This window comes from Notothenia rossii (assembly GCF_949606895.1).
Source record: "Notothenia rossii genome assembly, chromosome: 7".
Taxonomy (NCBI): domain Eukaryota; kingdom Metazoa; phylum Chordata; class Actinopteri; order Perciformes; family Nototheniidae; genus Notothenia; species Notothenia rossii.
Window position 1 is genome coordinate 11,144,535 of NC_136905.1, and position 16,884 is coordinate 11,161,418.

At 42.1% G+C, this 16,884-nt stretch overlaps 1 protein-coding gene across 1 annotated transcript; it reads left to right on the top strand.

Moving 5' to 3' along the window:
• Positions 1-8,368: 8,368 nt before the first annotated feature.
• On the top strand, positions 8,369-16,338 carry oscp1b (organic solute carrier partner 1b). Its single transcript, XM_079693647.1, has 10 exons — positions 8,369-8,616; positions 10,148-10,302; positions 10,687-10,854; positions 11,420-11,500; positions 11,623-11,726; positions 13,221-13,349; positions 13,987-14,056; positions 14,282-14,421; positions 14,520-14,583; positions 15,325-16,338. The coding sequence occupies exons 1-10, from the start codon at positions 8,505-8,507 to the stop codon at positions 15,442-15,444; spliced, it is 1,143 nt and encodes a 380-aa protein (XP_079549773.1). The 5' UTR covers positions 8,369-8,504; the 3' UTR covers positions 15,445-16,338.
• Positions 16,339-16,884: the final 546 nt, after the last annotated feature.

Sequence of the window (16,884 nt, forward strand, 5' to 3'; positions counted from 1 at the left end):
TTGCTGCTCTGGATTTAGGCCGCCACAGTTCTTCCGCCACACCTCCAATACTGCCGACTGAGCCTCTTCCACCCCAGTCCGGGGTAACTGAGGGGGGGCCGTGATCGGTTGGCACAGTCTGGGGGTGACCAGTGCAGCATTGTCCTGAGTGGGCGTCACCATGGATAAGGGAACGGAGGAAGGATTTTCTTCCGTTCCTAGAGTACTCACAGTGGGTGTAAAGGGTCTCCCCGCAGGTTCAGCCGGGACGTGGATACGGGTCATAGTGATCACCGGCCCCCCATGGAAACTCACTGTACCAGCTAGAAAATCCAGGTGGCAGCCAGACGCCCTCAAAAAGTCCAGACCCAGAATACACGGGTCCTGCACCTCCGCTGGGACACAAACCACCAAATAGAAAAACATAATTCAGATCCAGTCGTCATGACTCCTCTCCGGAGGGATTCCCCGATCATTTCTTACAGTTTCTCATCAAGGGGGGGTCTCCTGTCCCCGGTACAAACACACTGCCTGAGGAAGGCTATGTGTATTTTTTTTGTCATTAACCTTTTTCGGACCACTTATTTATTTATTTTGGTGACAATTCGACCTCCATGCTGCTACTCTGGTTCAAACTGCATCCACCAAACAATAGGATTTATCTCGACCTCTCCAAAATAATCAAAATTTGACACGGTGTGAGATGGTTTTTTTAGCTGTTATGTCGTCATGTTAGCAGATTTAGACTTAAACCTTTTGTCTCCTGCAGCAGAAAGGTGAATAATCTCAGTCGTTCAAGTTTAGCCATTCATCACGGCGTTATTTATTTTAGGCACACATCTCAAGAGGCTTGAGGACAGACAGAGAAGGGGCGTGACTTCCAACGGTCTTATACCCTAGGTAGTGACATCATCAATCATGTGGTACAGCAGCTAACCAATGAACACAGTTAGTAGTCGCAGCTACTTACATAGACAATGTGGTGCACAGTAATAATATAAGTCATATACAATATACATATATCTATGTCATATTCTAACACTCCCACTTATTACTTATGTGCTTCTGTACATCTGTTCATATTTATAACAAAACAAATGGAATACATGGTACACTCCAATGTGGATTTCTTCAACACATTTTTTTTTTTTTTTTATGCACCAAACATAGCAACTGCAAACTTTTTCAGTTTTATTTTGGACACAGGTTTAGTCATGACATCTGCTACCATGTTGTCCGTAGGGCAATAAATCAAAGACATCTTTTCTTCCCTTATGGTAGACCTGATGAAGTGGTACTTGATGTCCACGTGTTTACACCTTTGCCTACACACCGGATTCCTGACTAATGCCATCGTCCCCTGATTGTCCTCATTGATGACTGTCTTCCTGTACACATAGGTATCCATACCTGCCAGCAGCTGCTCCAAGTAGATACACTCTTGTATTGTTAAAGCAAGCGCCATGTACTCAGCCTCGCATGTCGACAATGCTACTGTGGGTTGTTTCTTGCTTCACCAAGAGACAAGTGAACTGTCTTTGGTCAAGCCCACACAATACCCTGTCGTACTGCGTCTGTCGCCTGTATCTGCAGCCCAGTCAGCGTCACTATATGCCACTAGACCCAGTTGCTCGCTGCTCTTTTTGAAAACAGAGCTGTTTATCTGAGGTCCCCCTGAGATAACGCAACACATGTTTCACGGTAACCCAATGTTCATCTGAAGGTTCCGCAAAATTCTGTGATAGTTTTCCTACCACAAAACACAAGTCTGGACGTGTACAGGTCGTCAGGTCGATAAGGCTGCAGACAGCCTCTCTGTACATCGTCACATCTGCCATCTTGGGCGCGTCTTCGGTGTAGTCCAACTTTTGATCACAAGGTGTCTCTCTCACCCTACACTCGCTCATATCAAAACGTTCCAGTATCTTTGAAACATATTTACTTTGCGATACTGTAACGCAGTCATTCGACTGGTTGAAATCCATCCCCAAAAAGTGCTTTACCCTCCCCAAATCCTTCATCTTGAATTTGTTAGAAAGCATGCTTTTTACTTTCTCTAGACACTCGATGTTGCTTGCTGCGATGATAAGGTCATCAACCCAGATAGCAATAATTACTTTTGCTTCTTTAGATTCTTTTGCATAAATGCAATGGTCTGCCTGGTTCTGGGTGAAATAGTCATCCGTTAAGCATTTGTGCAACATCTCGTTCCAGTTACGCCCAGATTGCTTTAAGCCATAAATCGACTTCTCCAGCTTACAGACAAGCTTTTCTCCCTCCTTTACATACCCCTCAGGTTGTTCCATGTAAATATCCCGATCGATGGGAGCATGGAGATAAGCGGTTTTTACATCCATTTGATGCAAGATCAAATCCTCTTGGGCTGCCTTCTGCATTAGCACCCGTATGCTAGTCAGGTTAGCTGTTGGTGAAAACGTTTCACCATAATCTATTCCTGCCCGCTGACTATAGCCTTTTGCTACAAACCTAGCCTTGTGTTTGTCGTTTCTGTCAATGTCCCCTTTAATTGAGTAGACCCATCTACCTCCCACTGCTTTCCTGCCTTCTGGCAATTCAGTCAGGGTAAACGTATGGTTGTCCTCAAGGGACTTGATTTCCTCATCCATCGCTTTACCCCATTTTCCAGATTCAGTGGATGTCATGGCCTCTTTAAAAGTCAGAGGTACACCACAAATTGCTTTGTAGCAATAGTCTACACTGATGAGTGTACTGTCGTCCTCCTCAGTCTCTCCCTGAGCATAGTCTTTAAGGTACCCCGGGGCTTTACGCTCCCTCCTGGGATATCTCACACTGTCTGAGGCATGTGGCGTCACCCTAGAGTGCTCCTCGCCATCATCCTCTCGTGCAGACTGTGGACCATCAGTCAGTACAACACCAGGCTGTGTGGTCTCTACCTCTCCCTCAGAGTCTCTCTCCAGGTCCAGCTCTAACAGCTGTGTCTGAGTCTCGCTCTCACAAGTTGTCTTAGTGACAAACTTCACCAACCTGTGTTTCTGCACTCTCTCCCTGTCGGGGTAGTAGATTAGGTAGGCGGGACTGCCCGACAAAACGCCCCTTTTCACACCTAGAATCTAGCTTCCCCCTGTCCTGCTGGTACGCATAGCACACTGCACCAAATCTTTGCATGCTAGCCAAATTGCACTTTTTCCCGGACAGTGCTGAGTATGGTGTAGTGCCCGTGTGCTTATTAAAACACTGGTTCCTCGTATGCGCTGCTTCTTGGATAGCATAATGCCAGAGACTCTTAGGTAGCTCACTGTCAATGAGCATACACCTGGCCATCTCAAAGAGAGTGCGCCCTTCCCTTTCAGCAGTACCGTTCTGGTGAGGTGAATAGGGACAAGACGTCTCGTGCCTTATCTTGTTCTTCCTCAGTAGCGTTTTGAACTGCTTACTGGTGAACTCAGTTCCATTATCCGACCTGATGCATTTTACCGTCCCATAGGGAGCCACATCAGCCAGATAATTCTCAGTGGCTTGAGGTGTGTCGCTCTTTGCTTTCAGGAAGTAAACGAACACTGCCCCTGTGTACACATCAGTGAATGACTGTAAATACTTAAAGCCATCAATGGACACATTGTTCATTGGACCAACTAGATCCGTATTCACCAGCTCAAGTGGTGATTTAACCTTGTCTGTCGGATCCCTGTTCCTTGTTTGTGTAAACTTCCCCTCAATACATACTGTACATTCTTTAGCAGGTTTACACTTAGTACCCTTGATATGCATGCCTTCGGTAACCTCCTGCAACTTTAAAACGTCTTCGTAATTGCAGTGCCCCATGATCTCATGCCATGTTTGAATATCATGGCTGACATGACACATATCATCATCACACTCGGTTGGTAAATAGTACATCCTCTTATGGACATAAATATTAAACCTCAAACCATTAGGTGATACTAGTACATCATTACCCTCTTTAAAGAATACCTTAGCACCGTTGGTGGTTGCAGACTTCACGGAGAAAAGTTCCTGGGGGTACGATGGGATGTATAATGCGTTCTTTAAGGTCACATTACGCCGTCGTCCCTCGCTGTCAACCAAACACACCTGTGCTTCTCCTCTGGCTCGTGCCACTCCGAAAGTACGCCTCCCGTCAGCTAACTCCATGGAGTGGGTCTCCGGCTTGAAGTTGGTGTCGAAACGCCGGAACTTTCTCTCGTCGTTGATTATGTGCGACGACGCTCCCGTGTCGACAAGCAATCCCTTCTGGTGGGTCCGCATCTGCTGTCCCAGTAGGCTGGCACCTCCTGTTTGCACCTTGAAGGTGCAGTCGTCTCGTCCCGCAGCATGTCCACCACCGGTCCGATGTCCGCCGCCATCTTGTGCATGTGCCCTCCGGGCGCCATCTTGTTGACGATTCTTCTTTGTGCACGCGTTGTCCGTGTGCCCATTGCTCTTGCAATGACTGCACCACGCTCTCTTGGTGCATTCGTCTTTCCGGTGGCCCGTCTCTCCGCATCGCCAACACACCAGCCCGTTGCGCTCACCTTCCTCGGCTCGGGGGAAACGTTTGGCAAGCTTTTTCCCCGGCGTCACCTGGGCCTTCAGCACTCGTTCGTCCATCACGTCCGAGGCTGAATCTGTGTCTTCTGCGGCCTCAAAGTTCCTTAGCTTCGCCTTGAACTGTCCCAACGTCAGCTCCGTATCTCCGTGTGTCACAAGTAATGTGAACGGCTTGTATTTCTCTGGTAAACCACGCATTACCATCGCCATCATCAATCCTTCACTCGGTGCTTCGCCAGCGTTCCTGAGTGCCGTGATGATCTGTTCCGCTCGGATAATATACTTCGTCATCGTCTCGTTGACCGTCTTCTTCAGCGCGGTTAACGTTGTGTACAGAGTTACAATCCGTGGTCTGCCTCTACCGATAAAGTGTTCTCTCAAAACTTTGAGACTTTCTCGGCCTTGGTCCTTAGTGTCTCTGAATATAAGTCCAAGACTAGTATTATCGAGAAGTGGAGCCAACGCACAATATGCGTCCTCGTTCAGCTTCTCGTCCGCGATCCGCTCCTCCGTGGTCCGGTCTCCCGTAGGTGCTCGTAGGATCGTTTCTTTCAATCCTACTCCATGCATACAGCACAGCATCCTTTCCTCCCAGAGCTCGTATTCCTCTGCGTTCCCGTTGAACGAGGGCCATTTACTTCTGTGGGAGTTTGCCATGTCTTTCTGTGTTGTCGCTCCCGGTAGCTCAGCTTAGCGCCCTGTTAGCTTAGCTTTAGCTTCCCTGCTAAACTTAGCTTTAACACGCGGCTGCTAACTAGCACTCTTAGCTCGTATTCCCAAACTTGAGAATCATTCGTCGTTATCTGGGCCCATAACCTGTTAGCAGATTTAGACTTAAACCTTTTGTCTCCTGCAGCAGAAAGGTGAATAATCTCAGTCGTTCAAGTTTAGCCATTCATCACGGCGTTATTTATTTTAGGCACACATCTCAAGAGGCTTGAGGACAGACAGAGAAGGGGCGTGACTTCCAACGGTCTTATACCCTAGGTAGTGACATCATCAATCATGTGGTACAGCAGCTAACCAATGAACACAGTTAGTAGTCGCAGCTACTTACATAGACAATGTGGTGCACAGTAATAACATAAGTCATATACAATATACATATATCTATGTCATATTCTAACACGTCATTTCCTGTGATCTTCTCCATGCAGTCAGTTAAAATGAATGAATGAAAGGGCGTTTCTTTGACTATTTATAGGCAAATATGGGCGTTACGTGAAGCCCGCAAGAGCTGCACCGCATTTCGAGTCGGTTGTGATTTATAAAGGGAAACCGCAAAGGAAGTGCCATATGCACTTTCCTCGCTGGTACACAATGTTTGGCGAATCGGAAAGTGGCAGAAAATGTATGGACCTATTTTTGGGATTTCTATTACATAAGCAACTTTCCCACATGAATCCTACGCACGGCATTATAAATGAGGCCCCAGAGCCGCGTTCACACCGGAGTGCTTTTCCCACTTTAGTTCCGATATAGTTCCGAAATGTCGCGTTCACACCAAAAAGAGCCGGAACTAAAATGAGTTCATCAGAACATTTTTATCCCCTTTTCACTCCCTGCTAGAAAGCAGGGACTTCCGTGGGAGAAAAAGCTTCCTATGTCTGATTGGCTGGGCGGAATGCAAACGACGCCCCGTAAAACTCAGAAAACGTTTTGAAGCCGCCATTTTATTATCCTCACATTAGCATTATTAACATTAGCATTAGCCCAGCGCAGAAACGCAGAGACTAACTTATGGCAACACAAAATAAAACATGGGAGCGGTGGAGATGAGGAGGTGTCGGCGTTCTGGTGATTTACTCTGAAGGCTTCAGTGGAAGCTGCTGGGACTAACTTCGGGTGGCAGTACACCGTGAAGTTGTTTGCGGCCTGCCAGTAAACCCAAAGCAGAAGAAGAAGAAGTGACGTCAGCGGCTTCATTTTCATAATCCTCCCTCAGGGATTTATTCCGGTGTGAACGCGATCTGTATTTAGTTCATGAGAACTAGAGAGTTCAGGCCTGTCTCTCTCCTCCCGTTCCTGTCTAAAAATCAGAACAACCTTCTGGATCCGCACCAGTCTGGCAGAGTTCTCATGAACTAAGTTCTCATGAACCTTTGTGGGAAAAGTACTGCGGTGTGAAAGCGCCTCAGGTGTATGTTGCGAACAATTATTGTTACAGTTGATGAAGGGGGTGGGGGAGGGGTGTCTAAAGTCAAAGATGAATCTTGATTGGGCCAAATTTGACCTCGAGTGACCCACAACAATTCTGCTGGGTCTCCCCAGACACGAACACCAAATTATACACTTTTTTTTTAGAGACCTTCAGACTTGGCTAAAATTGTAAAGATCTGTTTTGTAGTATTTATGTAGCTGTTGTGGAGGATATCATGAAGCCTTGTTCCGATAAAAAAAAAAACTAGAGCGTAGTTATTATATAATTTTAACTTGAAACGTTTTGCGGGAGACCCGAACACAACATTAGGGTTAACAGACCTTTGTGCATGCTGTGTTTTATCATGTGCATGTGGAATTGTTCTGTTCCTCCTTCATCAGATATACGTTCAGAACATAGGGCTTAACCACACATTGATTACAAATTGCAAAAGTCCGTTTTGGTGTCTCATAGAGTCAAACATGCTTCAGAATCTTCATCAGATAAATCAGCACATCAATCACTTCTGTTATTATACAACAAGTAGGCCTACGTATTAGATATTAGCCCTTAAGCATGGAACACAACTACAGTTATTCTGAAGTGCAAACAGTTTAATGTCCTAAAAACTGCTTGTTTCTGATTGTGGCTCCCTCTGCTGTTCGTTATACAGCAATAGCTATACCATGTGTGTCCCTCTTCACAGCTCTTCAACTATGACACGAAACCCTCTGAGTTTCTGTTTGGATGTTAAATAGGTCTAATTTAAGAAGAGGTTGAACGCAAGAGAGGTTAAACTTTGCAAAGTATACCAAAAAGGAGATAAAATAAGCAGAAACGAAATACTATAGTGACCTTTTCTGTTATTTTTAGTTTAGACATGTGGTGTGGAATATAGAATGTAATCTACACTGTATCACCAAACAGGGTTTTTAAATCAGCCATGTTTTAAAATGTGTTCAGCTAAAAAGATTTCATGACATTTTCAAACCGTTATAGATTATTTGTATTGGGTGTGTATGGGATGGAATGTGCCGATTGAACATCTTCTGAAACTGGGATTATTAAAAGCTGATATAAAATCTTCAGAAAAAAAGTGTTTAGCCTGCTGGAGGGAGTCCCAATGATTTAATTCTTCATACATAATCTCAGGAAATAATACTATAATTATTTCTTCCATTCGCACACATGTCACATTGTGAACTCAACCAACTGATGTATTGAACTCAGTGTGAACTGAAACCGTAAATGTTAAGGGAAGCAAAAAGTACAGACTTGCTGCTGACATGATTGACCCCAACATAGATCTGCAAGTTCAGCAGCATTGTTTTCAGTTTTTGAAAATGGGAATAAGGACGTTTTGTACAAAAATAACTGTCACTATCTTCCCCCTACTTTTTCTGCTTCACGTTGCTTTGATCACCATGGCTTATTTTCTTAGTTATACTTTCATTTAGTAATCACCCCTTCAAACAAGCACAATAGTTTTTTTTGTATTAAATAAAAAGCCACATAGTCACTGGAGTACTACAAAAACACCCAACTTTAAGGTCATACTGATTTGGAGAAAGCTTAAAATCCATCGGGAAAACAACACACATTATATTAGTGATTTAGAGATTATATGAATGAATAAAATGGCCAATTTAATTCACGCTAAAAGTTTCACATCCGACTGATCCCGCCCCTTTACTCGTACGTCATAACGCACAACGCGCTGATTGGCTGTTTGCTTCGTGGCCTGGCAACCAGAAGAAGCTTTACTAAACAGAACCTACTATCAGTAGCATCTGAGCTAGCTAAAACTGCTAGCTTTCTACGTTTTCCAGGGAGATTGAAGCGTCCAAATACCACCATGTCTTCAAGAACTCTGCCTCTGCTATTCGTCAACCTCGGCGGGGAAATGCTGTACATCCTGGACCAGCGGCTTCGCGCTCAGAATATCCCTGCTGACAAAGCTAAGAAAGGTAGCTAGCTTAGCAAGCTAACAACACTAATGTCACCCTGCAGTAAAACCTTAGTGTTACCATGGCGATAACGGTACATTCATGTCAGTCTGTTTACCGTTACTGAATTCAGAATACGTTTGGACAATTATTACAAAGCCACGATAAAGCAAATGTAAGAGTTGACCTTATTGAGTCAACTAAGTCAAAATGCAAAGGCTTTAAGTCCCAGGCTCCTCCAACAATGCAACACAATATATGTAAGACATAAAACAATAACAAACACTTAAAAAAAGACAATGAAAATAGTGCAAAGTAGTAGAAATAAAATACTGCAAGATGATGTTGTAAGACCAATGTGTCAGTAATGCAGCAGAAGTTAACTATATGTCAAATAAAATACAATAAGCTAAATGTTGCAAGTGACCAAGTAGATGCATGAGTCTATATTCATGTCAAATTGAATAGCTGGTCAAATATTTTGAATAATATTTTGATTTTGATGAAATCATAAATCATATAGAAAACACTGACTGTTGCATGGGGCACTGTAATTCGGAATTCAGAACAAATAGTTATATATTTAAAAGTAGCAAACAACAGCCTTTAGTCTCTTGTCATTCAACAATCTGGTTTTCCGAACATTCTTTCATTTATCTCTATCTTTTTTTAAATCATAAACTTCCCAGGCTGGACAGAGGATGACAGAAGGAAAGGTATAATACAGAGCTTTGGCATAATCTCGCATTGATGCAGTAGTAGCTCTTTGCTTTGCTTGGGCCTAGGCTGAAGCAGCACACTGAATAAACAATTGGACTTGGAAAACAGACAACAGATGAAACCTCATGTGTGCAGATCAGCTCACAAATATTGCACTGCAGTTGTCTTTGCACCCAGGAACATCCTGTAAGTTATTGGGTCACTCAAATGCTTGCTTCCTGGTCATAACTGTAATTGATTAACTCACAATTTGAGGAAGATGTGAGTTATATCTGCACATTTTAGCATTTGACTTAACGAACATTTTTGATTATCAATACAAAAAAACCTAAAAAAAAACAAGTGCATTGTTTATTCTGCATATATAAAGAAGCTCATAGTCGGTCACTGTAAGACTGTCTCTCATCTGAGAGCAGTGTTTTATTTTTTACAGCTTTTTTTTAACTTCCTGGGTAAGTAGCACTACAGAAAATATTTCATAGCCCAACTTTGGTAATTACGTGTATTTACTTCTCCCTTGAGCCAAAACAGTTTGTCATCACTCCTGCTCATTGCAACAGAGATTGATGGACATGACAAATCACATTTTTCTGAGGTGTGAACACAGAAGAAATCTAGCTTGCTAACGCCCCTCTTCTAACTAGGAAATATGCTGTTGGCTTTTCCCGCTTCTGCTTTATTAGGGCTGTTGTTAGGCTTTGGAAAAAAGGGTTTTATGCTAACATATAGTAGAACATGCTGCCAAATTCTGAGCTAACAGTGTGATAAGTACTTGTGTCTAACCTCACCTAACAATGTGCGGACTTGTCTGTTCTACTGTTGCCCTAACTAGTTATGAATGACATCATCAGCACCATGTTCAACAAAAAGTTCCTAGACGAGCTTTTTAAGCCCCAGGAGCTCTACTCCAAAAAGGCTCTGCGGACTGTGTTCGACCGGCTCGCCCACGCCTCAATAATGAGACTCAATCAAGCTAGCATGGACAAGGCAAGTCATCGTGTACATGTGCATACTGTGTTATATCTTGCAGACGTGCAATTGTTGTGTTCCCTCTTTTTCTCATTTGAATGCTTTCTTGAGTACCCGAGGCTTAACCAAACATTAATCATAATCTCTCATCATCTGCACAGTGATGTCAGTCTGTTCTGCAGCCTTCTTAGTATACACACTAGATTAGTAATTAAGATGAACATAATTCACATCTTTATAAGATAAATATACACATCAATCAATGCTTTGTGATTATACGAGTGTGTACATATTGGATCATTGTGTTGCCCTTGAGCAAAGAACAACAACATTAATTCTGAGGTGCAGACAGATTCATATTGTAAACACTGTTTGGTTCTGTGCGTGGCTCCCCCTTCTCAGCTCTATGACTTGATGACCATGGCTTTCAAGTACCAGGTGCTCCTCTGTCCCCGACCTAAGGACATCCTCCTCGTCTCCTTCAACCACATGGATGCAATCAAAGAGTTTGTGAAAGACATTCCCTGCATTCTCACCCAGGTTGATGAGACGTACCAACAACTCATACAGGTTTGTGTGGCTGTGGTTGGATATTAACTAGATTTAATTGAATAGGACGTTGGACACAAAAGGCCTTCAAACTGAGCAATAAAACACAAATAACTTCAGATGTAAAGTCGTGATGTTTTTTGTTGTTTGTAGTTGAGACGTGCAGTCAGGTGGAGAGTACAGAACTCCGCTTACACTTTAGTAACACGAAACAAAAAAGCAATAACTTGCAATGTGTCAACGCACAGGGTTTCAAAACTGCCATGACAATTGATGTGACCAAGAAAATGAAACACACATCAAATAATGGGAATGTCCATTTATCAGACCAATCCTATAAAGCAAAAAGAAAACACAACATCATCAAATTCAAGTAAATAAAAGCATTTGAATTGAAGCCGACCTTTTGATCGACTCTCCTGATTCAATATGGTCACTGACGCAGGTAGTGCATTGTGCTGTCATCATTTCAAATACACAGCAACATGATGCACATGCTATGTCAAATCTCAGCAGCACAACAATATTTTCAATGCTGCTTTTTTTAAGTCATTTTTTTTTTTTTTTTTGTGTGTGTATTTTCTAGATCTATACGAACTTGTCTAGTGGGGAATTCCAGCTGATCAGACAAACTCTCCTTATCTTCTTCCAAGACATGCATATAAGAGTAAGTCTGTGACGTCGGCACATTTGAAATCATCAGATGAGAATATCTGGGATTATCTTTTTTTATTGTCTTTTGTTTTTATCTTGCTCACGAGCCTGTTTCTTTGTTTCCTCCCATGCCAGGTGTCTATTTTCCTGAAGGATAAAGTGCAGAACTCCAACGGTCGCTTTGTGCTTCCCACCAGTGGTCCTGTGCCGTATGGAACAAAAGTCCCTGGCTTGATAAGGTACATCTGTACACATCTGTTTTCACGCAGACCCAGACCGTCTTCACTCTATGGATTGGTCGAGATTAAACAGGTGGCTTCTTGCTTGGATCCCAACATGTAACTTTGCTGCTTGGAATGATCTTAAATGCCTTGTGGTCTCTCATGCTTTCTGATCTTACCAACAAGCTGTAATCTTAATTGAACTTATCTGCAGCTAATAGCATTACAGAGGTTTGGTTTAAAAGGCATTTACTTTCTAATTTTAGAAGTGAGGTATGTTTACCTTGGATCAAATCACTTTAACTATTTCATGTAAGGCAAGGCAAGGCAAGTTTATTTATATAGCACATTTCAGCACGCGACAATTCAAAGCCCTTTGCAAAATAAGTTAAAAGACATTTTAAGAATAAATACAGTAAAAACACATTATATTATGGCATTTTACAACAGGCATTAAAAAGCAAAGATAATAAAAAATAAACACAACATGTATACAATACATGTATAAAAGGCAGACTGCAGTGCGAATATAAACAGCTCAATTAAAAGCAGCGGCAAAAATATATGTTTTCAGTCTCGATTTGAAAATAGTACGAGTTTCTGCAGACGTGCTCGTTTCGGGCAGTTTGTTCCAGATTGTCGGAGCAAAATAGCTACACGGTGCTTTTCCATGTTTTGTTCTTACTCTCGGAACCGAGAGCAGAAGACCTGAGGCACCTTGATGGTTCATAATTATGTAGGAGAATATACTTTGGTCCTAAACCATTTAGTGATTTCAAAAAACAGCAATAGTACTTTAAAATCAATTATTTAGCCGACTGGAAGCCAGTGTAAAGATTTCAGAACCGGACTGATGTGATCCACTCTGTTAGTGTTAGTGAGGACTCGAGCAGCAGCGTTCTGAATCAGCTGCAGCTTTCTGATGGATTTGATGTCAGCCCTGTGAATACACTATTCCAGTAGTCGAGTCTACTGAAAATAAAAGCATGGACAACGTTTTCTAAGTCCTGTTGTGACATTAGTTTTTTAATCCTAGATATGTTCTTCAGGTGATAGTCGGCTGATTTAGTGACTGTTGAACCTCAGGTCTGAGTCCATCACTACACCCAGATTTCTAGTTGTTTTGTAGTCTGCCGGCTGAAGCTCTGCGATTTACTTTTAATCGGTCCTTCTTTGCTCCAAAATGTATTCTTATTGTTTATGTTAAGATAACTGTTAGATAACTGTGAAGATGAATGATACATTCTAGATGGGATGGTTTACTATAAGCTCCTGGGGGTTTCTTACCTCTCCTGCACAATCTATGCCTTTTTTATACATATACATATTGTCATACATTTTTTACAACATAAACATCTGCGTTTCAACAGTGTTCAATTATTCAAAGCAACATCGGTCTGGAGGACTTCCTTAGTGTTCACAGAAAATGTTACAGAAATGTCTGTGCGTAGAGATTGAATGAAATGCCTGCCGGTTCGTGACGTGTTGTGTTTTTCTATCTGTTTATTCCAGGATGTTTAGCTGTACCGGTAAAGAGGTGTCCAGGCTGCAGTTCAATAATGGAGGAAACTATAATGCTGCTATCCGGGAGGGATCATTCGAGATATTTGGAGACAGGGTCACCAAACTAGGAACAAACATGTAAGAAGCTGCAAAGTATAACAAATGTACAGGAACACAGCTGCATGGTACTTGATTTATTCAATGGCAGTAGATTGATGATCATTTCTCTGGCCCGGGTATTGAGATTTATAGAAGTCTAAGAAATCTAAATGTATAACTAATAGTTTTGTCATTTCATTACATTACGCTGTGAAAAACCTAAATAAATGTTGAGTTAAAGGTGGGGTAGGTAATTCACTTCAGAAAGACTTGTTGTTATATTCCATGGAATGCTCTTAACATCCCGATAGCAATTCATACATTAAATGCTTTGACAATAAATACATTAAAAAAAAAATCATCTGTGGAAGCCGTAGCGCTGTGAAAATCACGACCAATCATCTGAGCCGGCTAAAATAACTGGATGGCCTACCTGCCTGTCAGCCTTCCATCTGTGCACAAACTTATCTCGTGCTCTCATTGGTCATGTGCGCGTTTGTGTGTGTTGGAGGAGGGGCTCTGTAAGGAAGTCTGAAGGAAGGGGCAGATTTTTTTTGGCTGTGTATTTTCAAATTCTAGCGCACTTGAGCTGGTTTCTCCATTCTTGCCTCCCCTACCTTTAAGAGTATAAAGCCATGTTGTGCTAAATGTTAATTCTCACTTCTTCATCATTTAGGTACAGTGTAAGCCGCCCGGTGGAAACACTCATGTCAGGAACGTCTACAAATTCTGCTCAGCACGCAAAGGTGAACAGCTTCACTTTAAACATTCCTTTATTAATGCTCACAATGTTCACTGATTTCATGCACAAGATGTACATTTTAAGACGAGGTTCTGACGTTGTCTCCTCACATGTCCTCAGTACATCAAAAGTGACTCTGCCTTATGGTGCATAATCATCAGTAGCAGGGTCTTGTAAACAGCAGTTTCACCATGAATACACTGAAGTGAACAAGCCATTGTGTGTACAGGTCAACATGGCTCCCAACCCTCTGGCCAAAGAGGAGCTGAATCTGTTGGCCAGGTTAATGGGAGGGTTAGAAGTTCAGAAACCAGGAAATGCAGACAACGGCTTCCGAGTCAATCTCTTCGCCACAGATGAGGAAGAAGAGTGAGTCCCCTTATTTGTGTGTGTACTTTCAATGTGTTGACCTAAACTTTTATAATAACTCGAAACTAACATGGTGACTCTTTTTTATTAATTCACAGAGAGGCATTTATATCAAGACCAGATGAGCTTTCATATGGAGTCATAAAGATCCAAGCAACACAGGTAAAGCATCTTTCCTCACCAAGTGTTTCTTTAAGGATGAAATCATTGGATGTCCAGGATTTGTGTCGTGAACATTTGAGCTGGAATGCACATTTAGTGACAGCAACTAGTGATCTCAGACTAAGTGTATTGATTACTAGATTACTCTAGTTGGAGAGGTCTGTGGTCGACAGACGGAGACTTCGTGAATGACGTCAGGTTTGTTTACGTCCGGCTAGGAAAGGAGCTTGGTTGGGCCTGAGATATTAGAACCTCTTTATCTCTTGTGTCCATTCAATCAGTTCAGTTTTTGTTCCGTTTGAATGTCTGCTTCCCTGGTTGGACACTGCTCTCCTCGCGTCTGAGACTGGTCTTCAAGGTGTTCAAAAAATGCAATTGAGTTTTTGGCAACCATGTTTAAAGACATAGTAATAACATATGGGACCTGTCTAATAAAAACATTGACTCAAGGGTTTTATCTCAGATCTAATATGTTTGTCAAAATGTGGCCAAAATGTAGTCTGCATTGATTCAATGTGTCAATGCCTCAGCACTAGTAGGCTGGTTTGCACCGTTAGTAAGAAGGTCACATTAGTAGAATCTGCTCCAAAAGTTGCTTATCTCAATGATAGGCTTAGGGTTATTCCGTCAACGATCAGAGATGTGAGGCTTGGCCAGTCTAACAGGATTTACTTGAATGAGGTTTAAGTCCTTATGATGACCACTCAAGCCCTCTGATTGGTGGATTACATTGTCTTTCAGGACCAGCAGGCCAGTGCAGAGCTGGCCAAGATCATGGGGGAGTTTTCGCACTCAGGAGATCAATCTCCCATCGTCAGCAGCAAAGGAGACGACCTTCTGGCCATGATGGACGGGCTGTGACATGGTCAGCCTGACAGCAATGCTCAAGGGGTGAGGCTTAATGCATCGTCAACAGTCCTTACTGTGGACAAGCCTTCTGTCTGTCTGTACCTGCATACTGTTTACACCCCACATGCAGAGAGAAAACCTCCTTTTTGGGGTGTTTCTAAAATGCAGATGTCAGCAGGTGTTCCCATTGGTCATCAAATGATCAGGACATTTGCATAGTAAACAACAAGGACTGTGGTGAGCCAAGCTTTAAGCTGTAAAGCACTGTATTAGTATGTTTGTTGTTAACTGAAAACGTTTCTGTGCATCAGGATTTACAGTGGGCTAATATCAGCGTGTTGAACATGTGTACGTGGTTATAGCAAAACATATGTGTCTAATGTCATGATGCGTTTTAGAAATCAGAGTCAGACTGCGCTGTTCAAAACCCACATTCCTTTCATTTCAAGCAATATCTTTTTTTTTAATGTTATCTCAGTTTTAGTTGATTTGGGAGTTCTAATGGGAAAAGTAGGATATGAGGTATTATGTGATGATTGTGGGGTTGTCAGAGGAAACCCAAGTGCTCTTTCTAGTGTGATTCAATTCCCTCAAATCTTTGTTTTCATAAGATATATTTTCATGAATCGCACTCCACTACCTTAAAACAATCTGAGAGGAGCAACTTAGCATTTTACTACCCTGAAATGTCTCTAGTTGAGCTTGGAAATGTGCTCATTGATGAGTACATCATTATCATATAGAGTAATACAATATATGTAATCATCTAATATGTAAATATGGTTGTTGCATACTGTATTTATTTGAATCTATAATTTTTTTTTAAGTAGGAAAATGCATATTAGTACAGTTGTATATATTGTTGTATGTGCGATATATGTTTTTTAATAAAAAGGTGACGAAAATGAACAAGTGTTTGGCATCATTGTATGAACTATATCAGCGGATTTGGCAGAAATGGCATGAAACTTGTAATAGCTTGTTGTAGTACAAAGAAGTAACAGTAGGAGGAGCTGTCTGATATCTAAACACAATGCACAGCGAGTCAAACTCACTAACACAGTTGATACAGAGAATGTTGGTATCAGCGCCGTATAGTCTATACGGCGCTGGTTGGTATGCAGTCATCATTCTGTTCTTTAGGAAAAAATGCACCAAAATCTTTTTTTTTACAAATGAACTTACGTTAGGAGTTTACGATTCACTAAAACTACAAATATGTAAATAAAGGCCAATATAATCAATCGCACCTTAAACCACCAATCCAGAACAATAAAAGCAAAATGGTCGATGGTAATAAATGAATTAAACTATTTTAGCTCAAGTACGGGCATAAATGAGAATTGCTATAGCAACAGCTATTTGTGTGCAGTCTGCCTGCAGATTGGTGAGACTGCTGCACTCCCAGCCACACACAAACACGGTGCATACCATGAAGGCAAAACATGCTGA